At 36.6% G+C, this 26,414-nt stretch overlaps 1 protein-coding gene across 1 annotated transcript in view; it reads left to right on the top strand.

Annotated features, from left to right (window-relative positions):
• The window catches only part of Atg7 (Autophagy-related 7), a 196,796-nt gene that overhangs the window by 120,827 nt on the left and 49,555 nt on the right, over positions 1–26,414 (top strand). Inside the window, exons 12-14 of the mRNA XM_090381559.1 lie at positions 11,003–11,161; positions 21,869–21,926; positions 25,832–25,962. Coding sequence (XP_090237685.1) covers positions 11,003–11,161; positions 21,869–21,926; positions 25,832–25,962 — 348 coding nt within the window. The remainder of the gene's footprint in view (positions 1–11,002; positions 11,162–21,868; positions 21,927–25,831; positions 25,963–26,414) is intronic.

Raw genomic sequence — 26,414 nt, forward strand, 5'->3', positions numbered from 1 at the left:
TGAAAGCAACTGCAGGTGAACTACGGCACATGTGCGGGTCAGGACACTGTATGAAAAACACCTGTTGCTGAGCTCCATTAATCAGCGTTACTGTTGTTCTTCAGGTGGGAAAGGCAGCAGACTTAAGCGCGTTTGACAAAGGCCAAATTGTAATAGCCAGATGACTAGGTCAGAGCATATCTGAAATGGCACGGCTGGTGGGATGCTCACAGTCAACCCTGGTTGGTACTTACCAAAAGTGGTCCGAGGAGGGGGAACTGACGAACCGCCGGTGAGGTGTTGGACGACCACAGCTCATCAATGCTCAAGGTGAGCAAAGGCTTTCCTGGATGGCATGTGGCAACAGAAGGGCAACTGTGGCACAGCTCATCAGTAATTGGAATGCTGGTGATGGGAGTAATGTGTCACAACACACAGTACGTTGAACCCTGCTGAAAATGGGGCTGCTTAGCCCCATGCTAACCATGGTTCACCGGCGATAGTGCCTACAATGGGCATGCGAGCATCAAAACTTGACCTTGAGTGATTGGAAGAAGGTTATCTGGTCCGATGAATCACGTTTCCTGTTGCACCATGTAGACAGCCGGGTACATGTGCATCATTTACCTGGGAAAGTGATGGCGCCTGGATGTACTGCGGGAAGAAAACAAGCCGGTGTCGGTGGTGTCATGCTTTGGGTGATGTTCTGCTGGGATACCCTTGGTCCAGTTATCCATGTGCCAGGCACTCAGCGCCTCCATAGCCAGGTGAGCAGGAGCAGCAGTGCGTAGCACACGCTTGTTGATCAGACCGGGGTTCAAGCCAGTGACCACCAAATACGGAGGATGCGGAAAGGTCAAGAAATGACCACCACATATACCCGGAGCAATATGGCCTTAGTTGCTAATGCTCTTAAAAACCAAATAACAACAACAGCCAGGCACTCAGATGTCTACCACCTACCTAAACATCATTGCTGACCAGGCACACCTTTTCATGGCAACGGTCTTCCTCTCTGGCGGTACCATCTTTCAGCAGGATAATGCACCATGCCACACTGCCCAGATTGTTCGAGACTGGTTCGTGAAACATGATGAAGACTTCCAGATATTGCTGTGGCCTCCAAATTCCACAGCTCATGGATGAGCTGTGGAATTTGGAGGCCGGGGATCTATGGTTTGTGTTGAAACAGCAACTCTGATCTGCAGCATCTCAACCATGGACCTTACAGGAGTTAAAGGATGTGCTGGTTATGTGTTGGTACGAACTGTTTTGGCTACACGTGGAGGACCAACATCATATTAGGTAGGTGGTCATAATGTTTTGGCCAATTGGTGTTTATATTTGAAACAGTAACTCTTTCACCTTCTAAAATTTTCTTGGCTGTTTTTTTTTTTTTTTTTCATTACAATTTGTTTTGCAGTTGTATATTGTGCTTGTGTACCCTATGCTGTGTTAGGGTAACTAAGAGTAGAAACAGGTGCATGTATACTTGCATGTACACCAATGCTAGAAGCAGTGTTCTCCTCAGAAAATTTTGCCAGCCGGGTGGGAAAGTGTAATACTTAGCAATATTATAAAATTTTCTGTTATTTATAAACGATCCAGAGAAAAAAATTAATTGCATAATTTGACATTATATGCTACTGTCACATTGATCTCAATTGCATAGTATGTTTGAATTAATATTGATCAAGATCAATACCATACGGTACCCAGAAGAATCGCTTAAATTTTAGCCGGGCAGTCAGTTAAATTCACCGGGCAATGTGCCCAATTCAGTAAGTCCTGGGAAGAACACTTAGAAGTATAGTTAATAAATTTGAAGTGCTGATCAAGACATCAAAGGCTGTTATTGTTGGGATATCAGAGACATGGTGCCACACAGATATAAGTAATGCAGAATTGTAATTTGGGGAGTACAATGTGTACAGAAAGGAAAGACAGGGTAGGAAGGGAGGAGGAGTTATGCTGTTAGTTAAGAAACATAAAATCTAAGGATGTGCATCCAGTTGACACGGGTGGACAGTGCAATGTTGAGTCTGTTTGGTGTGACATAAACACTGGGAAAGGGAAAATGAGAGTAGGAGTATGTTATAGACCTAATGACGCTGATGAGTACAATGAACAGTTGTGCAGAGAAATAGAATTTGCCAGTAAATCTGAATTCTTATAATGGGGCATTTTAACTTTCCAGATATTGACTGGAACTTGTGGGTTGGTCACTTGCATAATAGCGATACTTTTGTGGATTTATTGTATAACTTTTTTCAACAGCAACGTGTTTGAGAGGCAACTAGAGGGAGTAATACTCTTGATCTGATTATCAGCAGTGATTGTTCATGCATTAAGAATTTGCAGATAAAGGAACCACTGGGTAATAGTGATCAGTGTACTGATGTGGGATTTACTTAAAGGTGTAACTACCATAAAGAGTAAAGGGAAAGGTTTTTTCTTTCGTAAAGGTGACTACAGTGGTCTCAGACAGTTTTTAAATTCTATTTAGTGGGATCAACTGATGATGTTACCAATGGTGAATTCTAAATGGGAAGCCTTTGGGGACTTAATCTATGAGGCTACTAGGCTTTTCATACCAACTAAGAAATACTGTTCAAGGTTTAGGCCTAAATAGATGTCAGATGAATTAATGAGACTCATGGCAGAGAAGAAAAATGCATGGCATACATATAAATTATCAGGCGACACGGAAGCCTAAGGCAGATATAAGCTAGTCAGTAATCAAGTCACAAAGGAGATTAGGCGGGCGAAGGTAGATTACAAGAAATCTTTGGCAAAGGATGCAAAGAAAAACTGCACAGAGTTCTTTACTTATGTAAACTCTAGAAGGAAAGGGATGAATCAGATTTGGTCCAACATAGATGGTTCAACTATTGATGATCCTGCTCAGGTAGCTGATAAACTGGATGAGTATTTTGCATTACATTCACACATGAGTCATTCAAGGGGGGGGGGGAATGCCAGAAGTTTATCGAACTCTAACAGGAAGCTGAGTAATTTTGAAGTAACTGAGAGCAAAGTGGAGGAGAAATTGTTGTAATTAAATATAAAAAAGGCACTTGGAGTAGATGGGCTCTATCCAGTTATATTAAAGGAAGCAGCAAAGGAAGTAAGCAAACTCTTAGCAATAATTATGAGAGCTTCCTTGAACTCAGGGGAGGCCCCATGGACTGGAGGTGTGCAAATGTATCCCCAAATTCACAAAGTGAGATCTAAGGGTGACAAGAGTAATTACAGACCAGTTAGTTTAACTCCTTTTCCGGGGAAAATAATGAAATCACTAGTTAAAGAAGCATTTCAGGATCACCTAGACAAGACTACAGTAATAGTTAAGACAGAGCATGGGTTTGTTCAAGCAAGGTCTTGTCTGACCAATGTTATTGGATACTGTGATGTGGTCACAAAGGAACTGGATGCAAAAAATAATTTTGATATCATATACAGTAAGCCGCCGATTTAACGGACCCCGATATAATGGATTTCGGATTTAATGGACCGGACAAATAATAGTACAGTAATGTACATATTAATCTGGACCATATTATTTTTTTTAGGTTATATAAAACTTCAGTGTTATTATTAATTGAAAATTAATAATAATTACCTATTTCCAGTATTGTTTTGATAATTATTTTTATAATAAAATTCAGGAAATTGTTTTTTTATTCTTTCTGAAAATGTGTTCAAATAGCTGTTTTCCCAGATTACAGATAACAGATAAGAGCAGGTGGTGACTTGCGAGCTGAATGTGACTCGGGACACTAAACTGCAGGTCTACCAACTCGTTTTGTTTCGGTCTCGGTCTGCCTCAAGCTATTGTGCGGTCAGGTTGTATACAGTGTTTCTGTGATTTCTGAATTGTGACTTTATTTATTAAATAATTTTGCAATCCTTACAGTTTAAAATGGCATCAAGTGATAGAGGAGTTAAAAAAAGCATGTGAACTTAAATGTGGCACAGAAATTAGAGCTAATTGAGAAATTATAACAAGGCATCTCAGTAGCATGTGTTTATGAAATTTACGGCGTAAAAAAAAAAACTGTTTCTTATATCCATAAATCAAAGGCCAAATTGCAACATTTTTCTTTAAGACGCGTGTTGATATCTCTTTTTTACATTAAGAACATTAAAAATGCCCCCAGGTTACATTCGATTTAACAGACTTTCGGCATTAACGGACACCCCTTCTCCCCTATTAGTCCATTAAATCGAAGGTTTACTGTACTTGGATTTCAGGAAGCTTTTGATACTGTTGCACTTGCAAGACTATTTCAAATTGGAGCAGTATGGCATTAAGGACAAGTTGCTACAATGTATAAAGGGATGGTTGAGTGGCGGATGACAGAGAGTGGTAATCAATGGACGCTGCTGTTCATGGACTAATGTGGAGTTTCCCAGGGTTCGGTGCTGGGCCCATTGTTGTGTGTATTCATCAATGATATTGATGAGCGTATATCAAGTTTAATGTCCAAGTTTGCTGATGATACAAAGGTTAGTAGGTTGTTAATGACAGAATGCTACTGCAACAGGTAAATAGGCTGAGAAGTGGCAACTGAAGTTTAACATTGACAAATGCAAAGTACAGCATAATAGTAGCAGTAATCCAAGAGAAACATACCAACTGTATGGTACTACACTCAGGGTGGTAGAGGATGAGAGGCACCTGGGTGTAATTGTGCAGTTAGATATGAAGTTTTTTGAACAGTGCATGCAGTTTGCAAGAGTAGCTCATGGTGTCTTGTCAATAATATATATGAATTTTGCTAGCAGGGACAAGGAGGTGATTATCCCTTTGTATAAGGCAATGGTCAGGGGAGAACAAAGGGCGTTCTCTTACCAAGAAAGCCTTAAGTTCTGAAAATTGCAGCCACTGGAGACTAGGCACCTGTGAGGTGATCTGATTGAGGTACATAAGGCCTTGAACGGGTTGATCAAACTCAATGCTGATGGGATTCTTCATCTTGCTCAGATTACGAACCTGAGGAGGCATAGATTGAAATTGAGGAAAGACAGTTGTAGAATAGGTGTTCAGAAATTTGCTGTTAGCCAGCAAGTGGTTGATTGCTGGAATAAACTTCCATCTGTCGTTGTGGAAGTTTATAGCTTAAATAAATTCAAGGCAGAGCTAGACAAACATTTGGAATGAATGAATGGGTGAAATGGAGGGGTTTTTTTTGGCTGATGCTGCATAAGCTTACTTTCTTGCATACGATGCAAGAAAGTAAGCTTAGCTTTACAATTTTAGCCGCTTGGCTGGTATTCATCACATCATATAGGTGTCTGGACAAAGTCAAACCTTCATTAGACCACGATATTTTCCTATGAATTCACTCTTTGTAATCGCATTAATAGAGAATCCATCAACAGAGGCTAATTTTGCAACAATTTCTTCTATACATTTTTTTAATAAAGCATATTAGTTTTGGTTGCACATGCCTTTTTTTCAATTCAAAATCTTCTTCTGTTCTTTTTGTATTTATTAATTCTCTTCTCAATTAATGAGTGCTCCTTAAATGGTGAAGTAGTCCACTCAAAGAAAAAATTATAGGTTAACCTTACCGGTTTACAATTATAAAAATATGTTACAACATATAGTTGCTGTGTGTGTGTGTGTGTGTGTGTGTGTGTGTGTGTGTGTGTGTGTGTGTGTGTGTGTGTGTGTGTGTGTGTGTGTGTGTTGAAATAATTACAATCAAACACCAGCCAAGTGGTTAAAATTTTAAAATTTTAGCCGCTTGGCTGGTGTTTGAGTGTAATTATTTCAATATGGAATAACCCAGCCCCATAGGCCTTTTTGAAGATGCTGTGTGTGTTGTTGCCTAAAAGTTTAAAGGGCAATTATCTAACTTTCAAACTTGTCTAGCTGCATTCACACAATTTATTTGTTTCATATGTTAAAACATTAATCTCTTGTCTAATAAAGGTTGGGTCTAAAGAAGTCTAGAGTTCAGATCAAGCACTGTTACAGCTAAAATGCACATGCTTTTCTTATAAAGATTTTTTCTTATTTTATATTTTAGTTAACCATATTTGCTTGAACCATACTTGTTTGATCTACTCCTCACTTATCTAAAGTTCTTTATCTTCTATAACAGGCGCCTCCGTAGCCAGGTGGGAAGGAGCAGCAGTGCGTAGCACACGCTTCTTGATTTAGACCGGGGTTCGAGCCCGTCACCACCAAATACGGAGAATGCGGAAAGGTCAGGGAATGACCACCACATATCCCCGGAGCAATATGGCCTTAGTTGCTAATGCTCCTAAAAACCAAATAACAAACAAATAACAAATCTTCTATAACATGAAATAAATTTGTTTTTTCTCAATTTAATTAATTAAATTAATTCATTTGTTATCAGTTTGATTAAATTATTAGTAATTTAAACAAAAAATTAAATTGTAGATTAACCTTGCACAAAATTTATATAAATTGGATTTTCTCGGGATAAGGAGTTGTCAATTTTATCGTGCGATCCCACTTGTACAGCCCTTCTGGAAAGCAATATGCTGTTTGCATTGGCGCCTCCGTAGCCAGGTGGGAAGGAGCAGCAGTGCGTAGCACACGCTTCTTGATTAGACCGGGGTTCGAGCCCGTCACCACCAAATACGGAGGATGCGGAAAGGTCAGGGAATGACCACCGCACCGGAGCAATATGGCCTTAGTTGCTAATGCTCCTAAAAACCAAACAACAACAACAACAGCTGTTTGCAATAAGTATGCAATTTGTAATTGACTTCACCCAAATCCTCCTTATATAAAAAAAAAAAAAAAAAAAAAAAAATTCAAGGACAGAGAAGTAATTTCTTTTGAACTTTGCAGTATAAAAATCACTTGTGGGAAAGTGTTTTTAAAGAATACCTACTGAAGGTATGAAAATTATCTTTTAGAGCAGCAGTTCCCAACTGGTGGTTTGCGAACCCCTGGAGGTTTGCATGAAAAATTCTGTAATGGTGTCTGCTTAGATTTACATAGGTATATTTTTGTAAACCACAAAATAATTTAATATTAATTTATGCAGTTCAGTTTAAAATTTATATTTAATTGTGGTTTGGGTCATGTGCCCTTACACAGCGAGCGTGTGTGATAGGACGTTAGTGAGGGAGATTGGGTGTAAACTTGCCGATATGTATCACTGTCCAGTTACATGTAAGACAAACTCTGATAAACATTGATCACTGTACTGCACAATATTGTGTTGGATTTGAACGTTATACAGTATTAAATTGTTTTTAGCGTGAATTCATATAGTATTTTTAAACTTTAAATTCTTTTTATTTTTTAAAATTTATCTTTAATTTTTTTTTCATTCTCAAATACCATTGTTATGTATAGGTACTTAATAATAATTTTATATTATATAATATTCCATATAAAAACTGGAAATAGTATATAATAAAAATTCAGAACTATTATACAATTTCAGAGAATACAGGCTTAGTGGTTCCCAGTAAAAATATTATGTTGAAAGGGGTTCACAAGTCAAAGATTGGGAACTGCTGTTTTAGAGTGAATATTGTTATTGTTGACCAAAGATAAAAAAAATTGTTGAGAAATCATATGCAGCTGTACTATTAGCATCTTGATTTTGGATAGAAATTGATTATACAGACCTACTTATGTTATGAAAGTTAAGTTTTTAAAAAAAAAAAATAATTTAAGGTATGAATATTAATTTTACCTTTGATATTTTTTATTATTTTCCGATTAAAAAACCGAGTTAAAAATCTCTAATTCTAGCCTCATTATATACTTCTAAATATTGAGGCAAAAAATTACTCTTTTAATTGTGTGTGAAGACATTTTTTAAAAAAAAATAACTATTAACATTATGCATGTGAAGTTTTATTAAAAGGTTCCCCTGAATTGACTATCAGCCAAAAAATGACTGGGAAATATTCAAAAACAGCCATGCCATAAGTATATGAGTTTTGGTATAGAAATTACCACAACCATTTGTCTTAGAACTTAGCATAATCACTGCTGAGTTAAATGCATACCTACCAAAGGAAGTATTGCAGATTTGAGATTTGTTTTGTTGAATTATGAGCATTCAAAAGTACTGATGAATGTGAACATGGGACAATACCTGCAATCACAACATTCCTACTATAATTAACATCTTCTCTGTAGTGCTTATTTAGATTAACTTCAGCTGAATATGAATTTCAGTGAAAACTTGTCCAGTTTCTGGTGTCTTAATTTTTGAGATTTTATTTTTAATAAACGTGAGGGATGTACACATTACCTTCTATAGGTTAATGTAGTATTATATTTTACTTTTAATGCAGTTGTGTGTGTTATACAATGTATGGCCGTCCCAAGAAGTTTGATACACATTCTGCTTGCAAATAGATTCATTAACTTGATCAGCAGTCTCTTGGATTTTTATCTCTTTATTGGTTGGGTGATGTCAAAGTTCCTTTTTCAGCAAACTTGTAAATATGTTTAATAATATTTTTTGTTGAGAGTGAAGTTTGTAAACTTCACTCTTAACAAAAAAAATCCTTTTCATCCAAACTCAGGCAACCTACCATGTTTCACTCTGAAAAAAAAAAAAAAAGTAAAATATAAATTAAATGTCTTAAAATTGTATAAAAAAAAAAACATTAAATATTGCACACTAAATGTTCCATATGGATTTAAACTTAAGTTGTGCATCCTTGTGCTGATCACAAAAAAATATAAAATGGTTAATTTTTAGTGGGACGCTATATATGGGATGCATTAATATGTGGTACTAGTAATAAAACTTGTAAAGCATGTAGATGGAGGTGTAAATTACATAAAGTGCCAAAACTAAAAGGAGAAGGATAGAAGAAAAGGGAAGTATTGAAGATGGAAGATAGATAGAAAGAATGAAAATACCTTAAATGATATGATGAATTAAATCAAATTATAGGCTGAATTGGTAAGCCAATTAAAAGGGAGTGAACTGTAAAGCAAAAGTAAGTTAAATATATAAAGAAATAGCAAGCATCAGATAAAGGTGGAAAAATTTAGTAAAATAGTCTAAAGAGGGGAGAAGAAAAGTACAAAAAAAAAAAAAAAGAATCTGATCCAAGCTAAACATAAATATTGCTACTTAATACAATTATGTATCAATACATAAATTACATAATACAATGTATTATGTATCAATATTTATGTTTAGCTTGCATCACATTCTTTTTTTGTAATTTTCTCCCCCCCCCTTTTAAACTATTTTACTAAATTTTTCCACTTTTATGTGATGCTTGCTATTCCTTAAAATGATAAACTGAAGCCCTCAATTTGCTTCAGTTTATCATTTTAAATGGAAAACAAAATGAAAAGTTCACCAGGTGCAAACTAATATTTAGTTGAACTGCCTCTGGACAGCAGCACACCGTCGAGGCGTTGACAAGATCAATTTCTGAAGATAATCAACTGATAGTTCGTGGTTCCAAACACGAATTATGGCTTCCTGAAGTTCACGAAGGACCTTTGGTTTCTTTCTGGCAACTGCAGATTCCACATGATGCCAACAGTTCTCTATAAGATTCAGGTCCAGGCTGTTTCTGGCCAGCTAACAGTTGTAATGGACATTTCTTCCAACTATTTTTTCACCTGTAACAAATGTAAACACATTACTGTCAAACCACTAATGCAGAAATGCAGCTAGAGTAACTACAGAAGTGCCTACTTACGCTTTTCGCCCGATGACAAGGAGCAGAGTCATCCTGAAAGATGCAGTTACTTGGCATGTTGAAGTGGTCTCTAATGGTTGGCAGCAATTTGCCTTCCAATATAGCCAGGTATTTGTTGGCATTTACGGAACCTTTTATAAAGTGCAGGTGACCTACTCCGCGAGGGCACTTCCATAGCCAGGTGGGCAGGAGCAGCAGTGCATAGTACACGCTTCTTGATTAGACTGGGATTTCAAGCCCATGACCACCAAATACGGAGGATGTGGAAAGGTTAGGGAATGACCACCACATATCCCCGAAGCAATATGGCCTTAGTTGCTAATGCTCCTAAAAACCAAATAACAAACAACCTACTCCGCAATACGAAATGCACCCCCTTGTCATTTGGCTGGTAGGGAATTTCACCGTAGACACCATACAGTCTGGATGGTATTCTTCACCACATGTATGGCGAATCATTTATCTCCCATCAGAGCCATGCAGGTTGAATTTCTTCTCATCTGAGAAAATAACTGACTTCCACTGCTTGTGGGTCCATTTGACATGTTCCTTGCACCAAATTAATCGGGCCTTTTTGTTTTTTGTGTGAGGAGGGGCTTCTTTGCACAACGAGCTGCAAGTCCATTTTTGAAAAGGCATCTTCTGACTGTTACTACACTTGCTACCCCTCCTGTGTGTGTTCTTCCCATTCTCTTTTCAGCTCAGACAAAGAAGCTTACAGTTTTAAGGCCATAAGCACTTCAAAATGCAGTTCTATTTTGGCATAGAGACTCATTTGCATCTGGTTCCTTTTTTCCTATCAGCAGAACCAGTATTCTTGAATTTGGAAAGAAATCTACTCACTGTTGACTGATTACAAGACACTATAAGCAATATGACAGGAAGAACATCCTTCCTCACGTAAAGCAACAATAGCACTCTTTCTTCGTGGCATCAACTGCACGTAATTTGCCATCCTGACACAAGCAAGGAATGACTGCAACTTTTGCAGAGCATGCTTATATAGCTGAAAGTAACAGCGAATGCAATATTATATCATCACCTAAGTGTGTCAATCTTATCTGATGCAGTCTGTAAGAAATATTGCCATATACTTGCGTTATTCGAATGACAATTACAATTTTAAGGGGTGATGCACTTTCTTTGAACACCAGTGTATATATATAATATGTTCATGTATATGTAAATCTTTGTTTCATAAATGTAAATAATAATTTTTTAAAGTTTATATTTTTTCCTTTATTAATATAATTAATGTTTTATTCTTTATATAGTTCTTTGTATTTTTAGTTCACTTTTGTCACCGTAATTATCCAAAAGCAAAAAAAACTTTATCTTCCAGGGCTGGGGCATCAGAAACATAACACTTGTTGATAATGGTCAGATATCCTATTCTAACCCTGTTCGCCAGTCATTGTTTACATTTGAAGACTGCATTCATGAGGGCAAAGCTAAAGCACAGACAGCTGCAGAAGCATTAAAAGTGATCTTCCCTGGTGTAGTAAGTTCATATTAATGTATGTACAGAGCGTCTCAAAAATATTGGTACAAACATTTAGGGGAGGTAGGTAACATCTAAAGGAATGTGAATCGCATAGGAACCCATAACCGGAAACGTCACGAGAAATGACGTTTCCGGTAATGAAATGACACAAGACAATAATTAGTGGCAAGCATTTATTTGACATGATGTTACAACAGATACTGATGCAGCATGGATTGGCGGACACAGTAGAACACACCTGGAGTTCCTTTGACAGTAGCAGCAGCGCAGATGATTCTCGCCACGAGATCTATTTCCGTCTCCACAGGCGATTCATACAAGATAGATTTGAGGGGACCCCCACAGAAAGAAATCAAGGCCCAATAAATCAGGTGAGCGTGGGGGCTAGGCAGCGGGTCCACCACGGCCAATCTATCGATGCCCAAAATGCCTGTTCACATGGTCACGAACACACCGTCCATAATGGGCAGGCGTCCCCTCATGTCAAAACCAAATGTTGTGTCTCACATTTGCTGGAACATTGTCAAGTAACCCTGGTAGAACTTGTTCAAGAAAGATCCGATATTTAGTGGAGTTCTTGCGGGATGGTAACAGGTATGGGCCGACTAAGCAGTCACCGACCATACCTGCCCACACATTTATTGCGAAGCGATGTTGTGCCACATGGGGGCGCACGCCGTGTGGGTTGTCGTGAGCCTACACATGAGCATTGTGCTGATTGAATAAGCCTTCCCAGGTGAAATAAGCCTCATCCGTCAACAAAACATAGGCTGGAAAATTCAAGTCTTGACCACTTTCTTGTAGAAACCACTGCGCAGAAGCCACACGTGTAGGATGATCTTGTGGGAGCAGTAACTGAACCTTTGGAGATGAAAGGGGTGTAAGGAATCGTCATGCCAGACACGCTGTACACTGCAACGAGACACACCTGAGGCAACGGCACATGTGCTGGTAGTAGGATTATTCTGGACAGCATTCAACACACTTTCTTCCATGGTGGGAGTTTGCATCAAATGTGGTCTGCCCGCACTACTCCTGTTACCTCTAAATGACCCATAATCGCACAAATTTTGATGCACACGCGCAAACATACGGTGGTCCGGTACATGTCTGTCTGGGAAGCGTTCTCCATAAATTCGTTGAGTGGCTCGTCCATTGCCCTCTGCTAATCCATACACTAGGTGCATGTCTGCCAGCTCACAGTTCGTATATCGATGCATGCTCTTCGTGCGGCGACTACCGTGCCGTCTACCGACTTACGGTGATGTTTCCAGTTATGGGTTCCTATGCGATTCACATTCCTTTAGATGTTACCTACCTTCCCTAATTGTACCAATATTTTTGAGACACCCTATATATGATGAATTATTTTATCACACATGTACATGGTGAGACAGAAGTTACCAGACTAATGATTATGAGCATGAAAGCACGAATAACACACAGTACAACTTTTTGCCACTGGATACAAAACTATTTTTGCTGTATTGGTTCATTATGAGTTAGACTGTTGAGTTTTTCCATCATAGTGTGCTACATGGTTGTTGTAACTACTGTGTAAGTGCATTATGAGATTACTTAAATGGCTGATGTGAAGGAGTAAAGAGGTTGTATCGAGTTTTGCTTCAGAGACCCATGAAATTCTGAAAACAGCTTTCAGTGATGATATTGTAAAATGGATACAGATTTTTTTTTTTTTTTTTTTTCAGATTCAAAAGTGATAAAATGTTGAGTCAGGTCTTCCACAAAGACTTAACCCAACTTGACCAATGATATACCATTAATAAATGATATGACTGAAATGTTAGGCCCATCATATGAAAACATGCCGATCCATTTTAATAGATTTGAATATGCAGCAGATTGCTGTATGTGAAGTTTGTGTCTTCTCTACTGAACTATGAGTGGAAAGATACTTCTCTGTGCACCAGAACCTGCTGGTCACATCTTAAAAGACACAAGCTTTTTTTCAAAGATAATAGAAGATAAAAGCTAGGTTAAAAAGCAAATCATCTTAGTAGAAGATCCCATTTTCTCCGCATCTACAAAAAAAAAGATTGTCTAGCATGAAGAACTTGTTTTTTGGTAGTGAGGAAATTGTTCATTAAGAATTTGTTCCTTTGGAGAAAACTGTCAATAAACAGTATTACTGGGGAGTCCTCAGGCATTTGAGGGAAGATAGGAGAAAATGTCAGAAAAGTGGTGCAGTTGTGGCTGATTATTGCAACTCGATAATGTGCCAGTGCACGCAGTCTGTGCAGAAGTTTTGACCAAAAACAAACTTAGCTGTCGTTTCCTACTCTCCATACTCCTCTGACTTGGCCCCCTCTTGATTTCTTGTTTCCCAAGGTAAAACCAGCTCAAAGAATGGAGATTTGGCAAAGTCTATAAGATCTACATAGGATTGTAGGTGTTGCTGAATGTATTTAAAAAAACAATGAGTTCAATAAATTAAAAAAAAGAGTTCCAGTAGTGGTAGAAATGCTAAATTTTCTGCATTAATTGTGAAGGGGACTACTTTGAAGAGTACAGTGTTGACCTGTGCCAAAGTTAAGCCTACCCTTTGTTGTTGAACCAATCAATAAACTTTTGGCTCACAATAGCCAAGTAATTAATTGGCTGTTGGCTCACAATAGCTGACAAGGCGCCTCCGTAGCCAGGTGGGAAGAAGCAGCAGCAGTGCGTAACACACGCTTCTTGATTAGACCGGGGTTCGAGCCCGTCACCACCAAATACGGAGGGTGCGGAAAGGTCAGGGAATGACCACCGCATATCCCGGAGCAATATGGCCTTAGTGGCTAATGCTCCTAAAAAAAAAAAAAAAAAAAAAAACCAAGCCCATGACCACCAAATACGAAGGATGCGGAAAGGTCAGGGAATGACCACCACATATTCCCGGAGCAATATGGCCTTAGTTGCTAATGCTCCTCAAAACCAAATAACAAACAACAACAAACAATAGCTGACAATAGCCAAGTAATTAATTAATGGTTACTAGTGCACTGCTTATTATTTTAGTTTGTACAATTTTAATAGTTGTTATGAATTAAAAATAAATATCTTGCAAATATGAGTTTTGTTATACAGGGTGTCCCAAAAGCCACTGCATATTTTGGTGAATTTGAGACGAATGACAATAGCATGATTACGAGTTTATTTTTATACAATATCGAAGTTTGAAACAGGAAAAAAAATTATTACATACAAAGGTCAAGAATTTAATTATTGCATTCCACATGTACCCCCATCAGTATCCCTGCAAATTTCAAATCGCTCAGCAATGTTGTGAACACATTTGCAAACATTTCAGGCATAATTTCCTCTACTGCCTCCTGAATGCATTGTCTAAGATCAGGTAAATCTTGAATCTTCTTGCAATAAACCTTTGATTTTATGAAATCCCAAGCAAAAAAATTCAAGAGAGTTAAATCCAGAGAATGCATCCCCAAGGTCTAGGTCCTCCACATCTGATCCACCTATTTGAAAAGTGCCTGTTGGGGTATTTCTGGACAGTTCGAACATAATGACATGGTGCCCCACCTGCTGAAACACTACACTTGAAATAACACCATCATCAAGAAGTTGGGGTTCAAGAAACTGCTGAATCATATCAATGTACACAGTTCCTGTGACTGTTGCTTCTGCAAAAAAAGTAAGGTCTATATATTTTTGACTTTGTCATCCCAAGCCACATATTTACTTTAGGAGAGTCTCTTTGCCATTCTGTGAACTTAGATGGTTTTTGGGAAGCCCAGATACGACAATTGTGGCGATTGAATTTTACCACATGTGAAAAGTTGCCTTATCACTGAACAAAATATGGTCCATTAAGCCGTTATTTTGGATTTGATCAATAAGTTCTGCACACACTGCTGCTCGATGTGGAAAATCTTCTTCATGCAGGTTCTGCAACACATGGATGTGGTAGGGCTTTTACATCAGTGTCAAATGTAAAATTCTGTGAACTGGTGTCTTGGGTATGTTCAGTCTTTGAGATCCCTCCCTAACTGATAAATTTGGCCCCTCTTTGAACATTTCTTGAATTTATTCAATGCTTTCATGTGCTGCCCTTGGGCATCCACATCTCTCCTTGTCATGCACAGACCCAGTTCTTTTAAACTTATTCACCAGTGCACGAATCACCTTGTCTGTAGGACCAGGACTACGAAATCTCCTTAAATCTTTCCCTAATCTCACGAAACTTAATTCCTTTGATGCGGGATGTTAAACAAAAATTCGCTCTTGAAAATTCATCATGAATTATGGGTCTGAAAAGAAAACACTAAAAAAATTAATAAAAATTATAATAACATCTCTAACACATTACAAATACTTATGTTTTATGTAAAAAAGAATAAATATACTTGTAATGAAATTTATTTGAAAATTACACTGTTTCACCAAAATACACAGTGACTTTTGGAACACCTTGTATTTTATATACACTTTGTTTTGTTACTTCAAATATGATTAGGAAGAATTTAGTTTTATAAAATCAGTTTTATTAATTTTTAATATCATATGCACGTGCACACACACACACACACACACACACACACACACACACACACACACACACACACACACACACACACACACACACACACACACACACACACATTCATTATCCAAAGAATTGACCACTCAATCAGAGACAATGCCATATGTCTGTACCAGGCTATGTGAAGCAGGTAGTCAGATCTGAGGGATAGTGTATATGTGATTCATTGAGAGAACGAGCTAACAGTGAGTTTGAGTGCAATATGATAGTGCTTGCTGTCAGTGTCTGTTGCTGACTGTAATGCTCCAGTAGGGTGGCAATGTCCATGATACATGAACAACTGCCACCCTTCTTGGGTGTTCACACACAACAGTGTCCAGAATGTAAATAAAAATGATCGTACAACTAGAAAATATCCAGCCAATAGCATTCTATGGGCAACAACCTTTTGAAGTGAGAAACTGATGGAGGGTGAAAATAAATGTTGAGTCTAACAGATATATTTCTTATAGGCTTTAAATCTGGTGATTGGCTGGCCAATTTCAGTGGTCCTTGAGGCTTGTCACAGACATTCTCTCAGGTATGACAAGCCAAGCTTGCTACCTGGGAGTCTAAAACTCTGATATAACTGATATTCGGGTGACACTTCAGTCAAGTTGACTAAATTTTAGCAAAGTCTGATTGTTCTGCAACAACCAGATCCTCTGCTTGCACCTTCACAATGGAGGATTGTTAGTAACCCTGGGTATAACCTCCATGTACAAGTCCTGAAATACCTGATGTACTTGATATAGTGGAGGGCAATGCTACCAGGCAATACCACCACTTTGCTTGTCAAAGGCTTGAAGTGGTGAAACCATGTATAGTCTCCAGAGCAACGCTCTGTCTCTTCCATTATGCAGTATCATCCTTTAGGTTATGATGGGAATCATAGCAAGATCCATTTTGAGGGCACAGCTCTAGAATGGGGTTTGCAGGCTGGCTGCTAGATAGTCCACCGGATCGAATTTATTGATAACTCTTTAGGAAGCATCTGGATCAGCTAGTGCATAATCTCACTGCCTCTACTCTGCCAAATAGTGACTGGAGGAAATCCAATAGTGCATATGTAGGGGCATTGTTGAGGCCACATTATGTCAAGGTGCTGGGTATATTCTTGCTGTGTATACCACTTCCAAAAATTTCATTACGTCAAACAACATGGCCCTCCCACCTTTTTACTATTGAATACATTGCGAATAGTCAGTCTAATAAAACAGCTTATCTGTGAAAAGCTCTAAACCTCCCAAACTCTTCCTTGTTCATTTCACAAATATACGTGGCCTCAGGTCCAATCTCGGTGAAGTCCATTTCCGCTTAGAGTCTACCAAGCCCCATTTACTTTCTCTGGCAGAATCCCAATTATTAGTTGTCTCAACCACTGCTCATCTCGGTTTTCCTAATTATTTACTGTACTGCCGCTTCAAAGATGGTTCTTGTGCATATGTCCACTCTGATATTCTGTGTCAGAGACGTATTTAATTTTTAATCCCCTCGTTTTGATCTTCTCTAGCTTAAAATCTCTCTACCCTATTCTGTCGAGTTAACTGTTGCCTCTATTGATCCCCCAATTCCATTAATCACTTGGAACTTTTTTGACTTCCTTTCTTTGAAACTTTACTTTCTCCAGTCTTATTTTCCTAATAGAGATGTAATTTCCCTTGGCGATTTTAATGTTTACAACTCCAGCTGGCTTCAGTTTTCTAGTCACACAGATCCAACTGGTCAAGATTCCTAGCCTTTTGTAATTACTAATAACCTCTCCCAAATCATTTACTTACCAGAATTCCACACAGCCAACACTCTTGATCTTTTTCTTACAAACAACCCTTCCCAGTATGTGGTCGAGGTGAGTGGTCCTCTAGACACCTTAGATCACAACTTGGCAATGGTCTCTTCTCCAATGGAGCCTTTCGCTTGTGGGCATTCTTAACCTCATGTCGTTTGGTGTTGCACAAATATAAAATGGGATGAACCATAAGATTTCTATTCTTCTTTTCCTTGGTTGGATTACTATTTTAAATCTTCTGATGTCATTGTTTGCTCAGATCGTGTCAGTGAAATTATTGTAGGGATGAAATCCTTTATTCCACACTCCACGTTAAAATCTTGTCCTTCATCTAAACCTTGGTTTTCCAATAAATGTGATAAGGTTGTTCAAGATAATGTATATCACCAGTTGGTTTGCTGCATCCTAGGTTTATTTACTACCTACGCCAAAGCTTCCAATGATTGTAAGGGAGTTATTTATCAGTCCAAATTGGATTTTGAACAGGTTAAGATTGGAAAGCCTGCTTCTTGTCCAAACGGTAGCATAGTATTCTGGTCTTTTGCCAAAGCTGTTGACCACATCTTTTGTCCATCTATTATCCCACTTCTCTTAAAACCTGGTGGTTCTGTTGCCACCCCAGCTAAAGATAAAGCCGACTTATTAGCTAACTAACTGTTGTGTTGACAGTCTTGGTAAACCACCTCATATCATTTCTAGTACACTCCACCCAATGCTTCCTGTGATCTTCCATCAAAAGGATGGTAGAAGAACTTTGAACAATCTTGATGCCAAGAAAGCTCCAAGTCCAGTGGTATTTCACCACTTGTTCTCAAAACCTGTGCTCTTGAGTTTACCCTTGCGTTGCCTTTGTACACTTTATTATTTCACTAATGTTTTTCCTTTTTGAAAATTTGCCCATATTTAACCAATTTCCAAAAAAGGGTGACAAATCCCTCCCATCCAATTATTGTCTCATTGCACTTACCTCAACTCTTTCCAAAGTAATGGAGAAATCCATTACTTTCAAAAATATCATGAAACCTTAGAACCTATCTTAAGACCTTCCATCTGATCAATGATTGCCAATGTGGATTCCTTCAGTGTTGATACAGTGGTGATATATTGGCTTATGTTACCCACCCATGAACAAATTCAATGGGAAAAGTGGGCTTGATATACATTTGTTATCAGACAAAAATTCTAAGTCGGACAAACACACAAGCTTATTGTCAAGAATTCATAGTTTTTAAAACCCAGGCAATGGATGAGACAGAAGAAAAAAATCACATGGACTGGGTTTTAAAAGAGTGAGTTAGTGTCATCTTAAAGTGCAAGATGACACAAGATTGCAAGATGACGTTACACTAAGCAGTATCTTTGCAGGACCAAGTAAGAGTTTGATGTTTTTCACTGTCAAACGCTAGAATTCTGTGAAAATTCAGTGCCAGAAGATCATGGTTGGAAGCATTATATTATTATGTACAGATACTGCACATGTGCAGTAGGATACATTTTCAATTTCTGGATGTTGATGCAAATGTAAGGTGTGTTTTTTTTTTTTTTTTTTTTTTTTTTTTTATAAAACTCTTTTGCAAGTAGCTGAAGAAAAAGTTAAAACTGAAGTTGAAATTAAAATTGTTTCTAAAAGTATGAAATTGGAAGAGATTGCCTAGTTAAGAAATTGAAAGTTGAAGCATTTGCCAAAATTTCCTGAGACTGTTCTATTATAAATAATCTATATTATATTGCAATTTTTATGTTTCTGCTAAAACTTAATGCTGTAAGTTCATCTACCTATGCTTATTAAAAGTGAACAGGGTCGCAAAACCTTTTCCTTTAAAATATTTGTAGATTCAAGAAATTAAACCATTGTGCTTAAATTTATTTTTAAATTTAAATTTATCTGGCCTAGTTTGTTAATGCTTTGAATGTTACATGGCACCATTGCAGGTTTAGAAATATATATGAAACCATCACAATTTTATATGAGAAAGATAAAATAGAACATAATAAGAGATTGTGGTATACACCACAACTTAAATTCAGTAATTCTGCAATATGACAAATGCTGGCAGACTACTAGATAGAATGGAGTTGCTGTAGTGCTGCTCCTCCCTTCTATTCTAGTTACATTTACACTTACATTGCCACTGCCTGTAGAATAGAATAAATCTTCACTTAAGAGTTTATTTAATGACAAGATGCTCATAAATTTGGATGTATTTGGACAATTTTTGATATAATAATAAAACATATATACATATATTGAAATATATTCATGTTATTAGAGGAAAATATAAAACAGTTTCGACTTTCACAATGCAGTATTTTTATTTTTTTATTTTTTAATTAAAATATATCCATTAACAAGTTAGTTAATATATGCGGTGCATTACATTTCAGGTCCATTAGCAAATAATAATTCTCGTTATTTATAACAAAAAAAAAAAAAAAAAGAGAGAGAGAGAGAGAGATAGATAGTCTTATGTGACATGTATGAAAAAATAATAATTGCCAAATTTCTATCGGTCTGCTTTTAATGAAGTTTAGGAAGGTTCCAGAAGTCTTTTTAACTGAGAGAAATATAAAATTTTATGAAAATCCATCCACTGAGAGTCTAGTTATTATATGCACATGGATGGACAAAGAAATAATAACCATTTCCAATTTGCCCAATTTTAATAAAATTTAGAAAGGCTCAACAAATTATTTTAAAAGAGCAAATTATAAAATTTCTTGAAATCCATCACTGGCAGTTGAGTTGTTACATGTGGACAGATACTGACAGACCATGTCCACCCATCTACATAATAACTTGGCATCCTGGTAGATGAAATTTCATAAATTTTTATATTTGGCTCTTTTATAAAAATCTGTCAAGCCATCCCAAATTTCATTAAAAACCGCTTCTCATTACATAACGTAACAATTCAAGAGCAAAGTGCATCGGCTGATAATGAAGCTGCCAATAAGTATGCAGAGGAATTTCAAAAAATTATTGAAAAGTGCGGATACACACCATATCAACTTTTCAATGCTGATGAGACAGGTCTTTGGGGGGCAAAATGCTCCACAGAACGTTTATTTCAAAAAAGGGGAAAACTGCACTAGGTTTTAAGGCATCAAAAGATCGTGTAATGTTACTTATGTGCAGAACGCATCAGGAGATTACATGAAACCTATGCTAGTTTATCAATCCTCTAATCCTTGTGCAATGAAAGGTGTAGATAAAAATGAGTTACCAGTATATTGGAAAGCAAATAAAAAAGCTTGGGGACTGCTGATTTATTTAAAGAATGATTTCTAAATTGTTTTGTTGCCAGCTATTTAAAGCAGAAAAATGTAGATTTCAAAGTTGTGTTACTATTGGATAACATGCCAAGCCATCCAAAATATTTAAGTCACCCAAACGCTGAAGTAATGTTCCTACCATCCAATACAACTTCTTTAATTCTGCCATTAGATCGAGGCATTCTATCTACCTTTAAAACTCATTACATCAGAAAATCGTTACAGTGGATTTTGGAAAAAATTTATTCCGAATCTATTGAAGTGATGGTGGCATGGAAGCATTTTTCAATTGTGGACTGTGTTGGAATCATAGCCTTATTGCTCAAAGAAGTAAAAAAGTCAACATTAAATGCGTGTTGGAAAAATGCATGGCTAGAGTCAGCCAAGTCATTCAGAAAATATGGTCGAACTGGCAGAAAACAGAATCACTGTGATAGTAGAACTTGCTTAAGTCAGTAGGAGGGAAAGATTTTGATGATATGACTACTGAAGATGTTCAAGAATTACTGGTAGAAAATAAGGCTGGCGAATCGGATTTGATGGAAATGGCATCATAGGTTAATCAAATCAATTCAGAGGATGATAGTGCAGATGAAAATTCTGAAGTCCCAAGATTTACACTAAAAAGCATACAGGAAAGCATAAACTTAGCTGAGCAATTAGAATTTTATTTTTTGAATGCAGATCCTTCGACTAAAAGGAGCACAAAGTTCAAAAGAAAGTTTCAAAAATGTTTAGCTCCATATGAAGAAATTTACAAAGATCTATCAAGCAAACAAACCCAAACTACTGATTTTTTTAAAGAGAGCAGAAGGTACATGAAATCTAGATGCTGCAGAAGAAAGTTCAGAAGGTGAAGATATTCCAACAGAGAAAACATTCTCGTTTAATTGCATCTATTTTTTTTTTCTGCATTTTTTGTATGGTTTCTGCCTGTCATAAAATTTACTGCTGTTATTATATAATGTTTTGATTTATACTTACATTTGGATTTTTAATTTTGCAATTTTTTTCTTTTGCTTGTGTTTGATTTCTTGTTTCTCTATATTTAGTGTCAAGTAATTTTAAAGTTATCTAGAGAAAATCAAAATTTTCTTAACAGAATGCACAAGGAGTAAATTTTACCATTCCAATGCCTGGGCATCCTGTTTCAGAAAATAGTAAGTAAAAAAGATATTTTTTCATAAATATATGTGTGTAAAAATTATATTCAAAATATTTGTAAACTTACGAGAATGTATATTTTCTGCATTATATGTCTAAAATGACTTCATCTGAAAAGTATTATTACTTATTCAGAATAAACATTTTACTTGAGTTGTTATTTAACTGGAGGGAAATGATTTGTTTCAATCTGTATGTATTGCTTTCTTCATATTATGACTGATATTCATGATTTCATTTTTATTTCACCTGTACTGAGAAGTAATATTCATTCTAACTTACTGTTGAATTCATTAAAGCAATTTCTAAAGAATAATAAAGGCTGCTCTTTATCAGAATAATAAGTGTCGCGAAAACTACTTCTATTACAATAGAACATCAGCATATTTTGACTTATCATTTTGCAAGCAGAAATAAAACAAGTCCATTTTGAGTATTTGATAACCTGACAAACTTTAACTTTCTTGATTATTCCAAAATCAATGGAAGGAAAAGTATTTATTTTTGCTCATGTGATACAGGGTTTTTACTTGAAATCCGCTTTTTTTTTTTTTTAAATCATAATTCAAGAAATATTTCCAATAATAAAAAGAATTAATATAATTTGAGAAATAGATCACAAAATAAAATTAAAACATTGAACTTCAGTTTTCATGTTCCATGAAATGCTGTTGCTATTATGGAATTGCTGTTGCTAGACTGCATTGATCCCTCTACTGTTCATTATATCTAAATACATTTGTTGCAATTAAATTGCTGGAGAAACTCCTGTGAGAGTATCACTGTTCAAAATTGTAGAGTAGTATATACAATATTAATTTTCTTAGTTTGTTGCTGTGCATTTTTGTTTGTCATTTATTCCTAACTGAATGTGGTGTGAAAGCCTCCATTCCTCTTATTTTCAGTGCTCTTAATGGCTGTTTATGGTCTCTGGCTTGGTTGTTTCAGCGATGGCAGAGATCTTGAACTTGCCAAATGATATATTGGAGTATTAGATAGCAGCAGTATTACTTTTAATTTGAGCTAGGAAGGGCACTCTTGTCACATAGGTTTATATAGGGTGCATCAAAAACAACTGACCAATTTCATTACTGTTTTTATTCTGTCCATGTGTGTTTGGAATCTCTGCTTTTATTGAGGTTGTGTAACAGGCCAGAGAAAACAGTTCATTATGGAGCATTGGAGTGCAAATTATGAAAAGATGAATTGGCTAATTTCTGTATGCAGAAATATAAGTTAAAGCATTTTAGGATACCTAAAATGCCTTAATTCCATATTTTTGTAAAACAGTACTTGAAAAGAAACCATTTAAGAATTCATTTTAATGATGATATCAACGAACAGAATTATTGCTGTTGTCTCTGAATAATTCTTGTTAAGTCATGAATTGACACTTTGTTTACTGATGTTGATGGTATGATCTGCTATTTTTAGTTTTAAGATTATTGGTTTTTTTCTTTTTTTTTAAAATGAAGATGTCCAAGCGGTTTCAGTAAATGCAAAACAATACTGTGAAATTTTGAGCAGCAGTGGATCTTTCAACAAAATCTTTCCTGTCTGGCTCATTACTTGCTTTGGAGATGTGCTATGAATGCCTCATTTCCCCCCCCCCCACACACACCAAATCTTACAGTACCTGATTTCCTCCTATATGGATAATGCAAGGGGTGCGTGCATGCGTGTGCGTGTGTGTGTGTGTGAAACCACAAATTACTGAAAATCTCAAAGACACTTATCTATGAAGATGTTGCTGGGATAGATGAAAAAACACTCAACAAAGTTCAGGGATTTCACTCATGTCCAAGAGTGTATAACATTGGAAGGGACATATATGTTACTAGTCGATATGTAAAACATATGTATGCAAGTTTGCTCTGCATTTTTTTTTTATAAAAAAATTGTTTACTAACAAAATGTCAGTTTTATTATATACCTTGTAGCTTTGGAAGGAAGTACTTTCTGCATGGTAACAAAAGGTTTTAATGTAGTTATCTCTCTCTATACATTAAAAAGGTTTCCTCCTAGTGATATTTATTCAAGCCAATGGGAGAAGAGGGTGTGGCAATTACATCACTACAAATGCACATGTAAATAATTACATTGCTGTCTTCCATTGAAAGACTGCCTCCATAATGTTCACCAACCTCATGCACGTGCTTCACTCCTGAGAATGTTGCATTGTGGGGTAGCCAATGGGAGAAAAGAGGGATGCGGGTCAAATGATACAAGTGGGCGGGGACGTTTGCATTGCTACAATATGTGACCATGCACAGCATCATTTGATGTTCCATTGTAATGTCAGCTGATGAAGGGACCCGATATAGTTTGTATATTTGTAACTAGTTTAGTATTTTATAAATATTTTAAATATTTGTATAATTTTTAAATATTTGTACAGTTTTTAAATATTTTAGTCTTGTTCTTTCGGATGGAACAATATTCCTCATGCATTATGGAACCTGAAACAAAAGACCTTTTCCTAAGTGACCTATGTAAAAGCAGGTAGATATTTATTCCACCTTGGAGAATGTTGTGTTGTGGGGTAGCCAATGGGAGAAGAGGGATGCGGGTCAAATGATACAAGTGGGCGGGGCATTTGCGTTGCTACAAATGCACAGGAAAATAATTACATAGGTCATTTCCTGATGGCGCACTATAGCCATAGTTGCCGATGCACTTAATAAATCCCGAAACAATCAATCATTTCCTGATTAGATATCAGTCATAGTGGCATGGTGTTTGGGTAAGGCGCCACCTGTGGTTTCCCACTTCTGCACCATCAGTACCCTTGTTATGAATACAAGAACCTCTGTAAAAGCCAGAAAAGTGTTGTGTGTGTTGCATGTGTAGTTTAGTGCTGGCTTCTTGACCACAGGGCCCCTAGTGGGACTCCCTGTTGCCTGCTGTCACCAGTACTCTGGCTGTTCTCCATCAAGGGTTGCCTGAGCTTTTGGAAAACAATAGTTTCCTGAGTTGATGGAGAACAAAAGAAAAAAAAAAAAGCATGAGTGAGGGAGATCACTGAAGGATGGGAGTAAAAAGAGGGAGGAAGAACATCAGTGCATTTCGACGGGTGTCTTTTATGTAGAAAAGATTTGACATACTCCGTCATACCTCTACATTTTACGTAGAAAAGTGTTCGCAGGTGTTGGGGAGCAAAGCCCCTTAGTTTACCATTAAAAATGTATAATACTTATATAATTACAGATTCTTCTTGAATTCCTCATCATGCCCTAGGAGGTAAAAATGGAAATATCCTTGCATATACTGTAAATATCAATAAATATGTAAATATCATTTTCTAGAATACTGAAAATGAAATCACTTTATCTACATAAAGTTTAGAATCTATTTATAGTAATACAGTCTAAAACCCATATATATATATATATTTTTTTTTTCCCCCCACTTTTCTTCAATAATTGTAATCCTGCTGTTATGCCATCACAAAACAGGGAAAGTTTGTCACTTTGGTTTTTTGGTGTTTTTTGTGATGATGCTGTAACAGCATGATTACAGTCACCAAAGAAGGGGGAGAAAAACATCCATGAAATGTATGATTTTTAGACTCTATTAGCAATAAATAGATTTTTTGATCTTTAATGATTTTTTTTAGTCTTTAATGGGATGTGGTGCAGAAAGATCTGCATAACTGAAATCGAATGCAATAAAGCATACAAATTTTATCTGATTTTGCCTACTATATTGAAATATCTTCCTGTAGTTCTATGGTACTGAATTACAGTTTTATTATCTTCACCTTATGTTTTCCCGCTTGATGGGATCCTTTCTAGAGGCCCTATGAAATTAATGTTACTAAGTTAAGAGACTAATTTTTGCACGCAATGTTAAAATTTTTCTCAAGCTGTAACATACTAACTTCTCTAAAAATATTTTTCAGCTGAGAAACAAGTTCATGATGATATTGCAAAGTTAGAAGAATTAATTACTAACCACGATGTGATATTTATGCTAATGGATACAAGAGAAAGTCGCTGGCTGCCGACTGTTATTGCTGCTGTGAAAAAGAAGGTCTGAGTTTATTTATATTTATTTGAAAAACTTTCTTGGTTTGGTAAATTTTTAAATAAACAAATAGTTCCTTATTTGCTTTGCAAAGGTATATGCACATATGTGTGCATGCATGCATATATATCATGAGGTGTGGCAAGAAAATTCCAGGGATGACCATGGTAGGGCAGTGCTTTGTCAATGCTCATGTATTTTTGTGCATTTACTGTCTCTCTCACAATATTAAATTAAATTGCATCAGAAGTGTAAAAAATCAGAAAATTTATCAAACAAATTGTAAACCTGAAATTTCTGCATAGATCATTGCCGATCGATGGAGGAAAACTATGAGAAAAGTACAAATTTTCACAAAATGTTTATGGGGTTAGCAGCATTTAAAGGGTTTGTGAGGTCACTAACATGCATGCTGTGAGATTGAACCCATACATTTACACACAAAAAATATGCAATCC

This window comes from Mastigoproctus giganteus, chromosome 9, assembly GCF_048544385.1.
Source record: "Mastigoproctus giganteus isolate SK-2022 chromosome 9, ASM4854438v1, whole genome shotgun sequence".
Lineage (NCBI taxonomy): Eukaryota > Metazoa > Arthropoda > Arachnida > Uropygi > Thelyphonidae > Mastigoproctus > Mastigoproctus giganteus.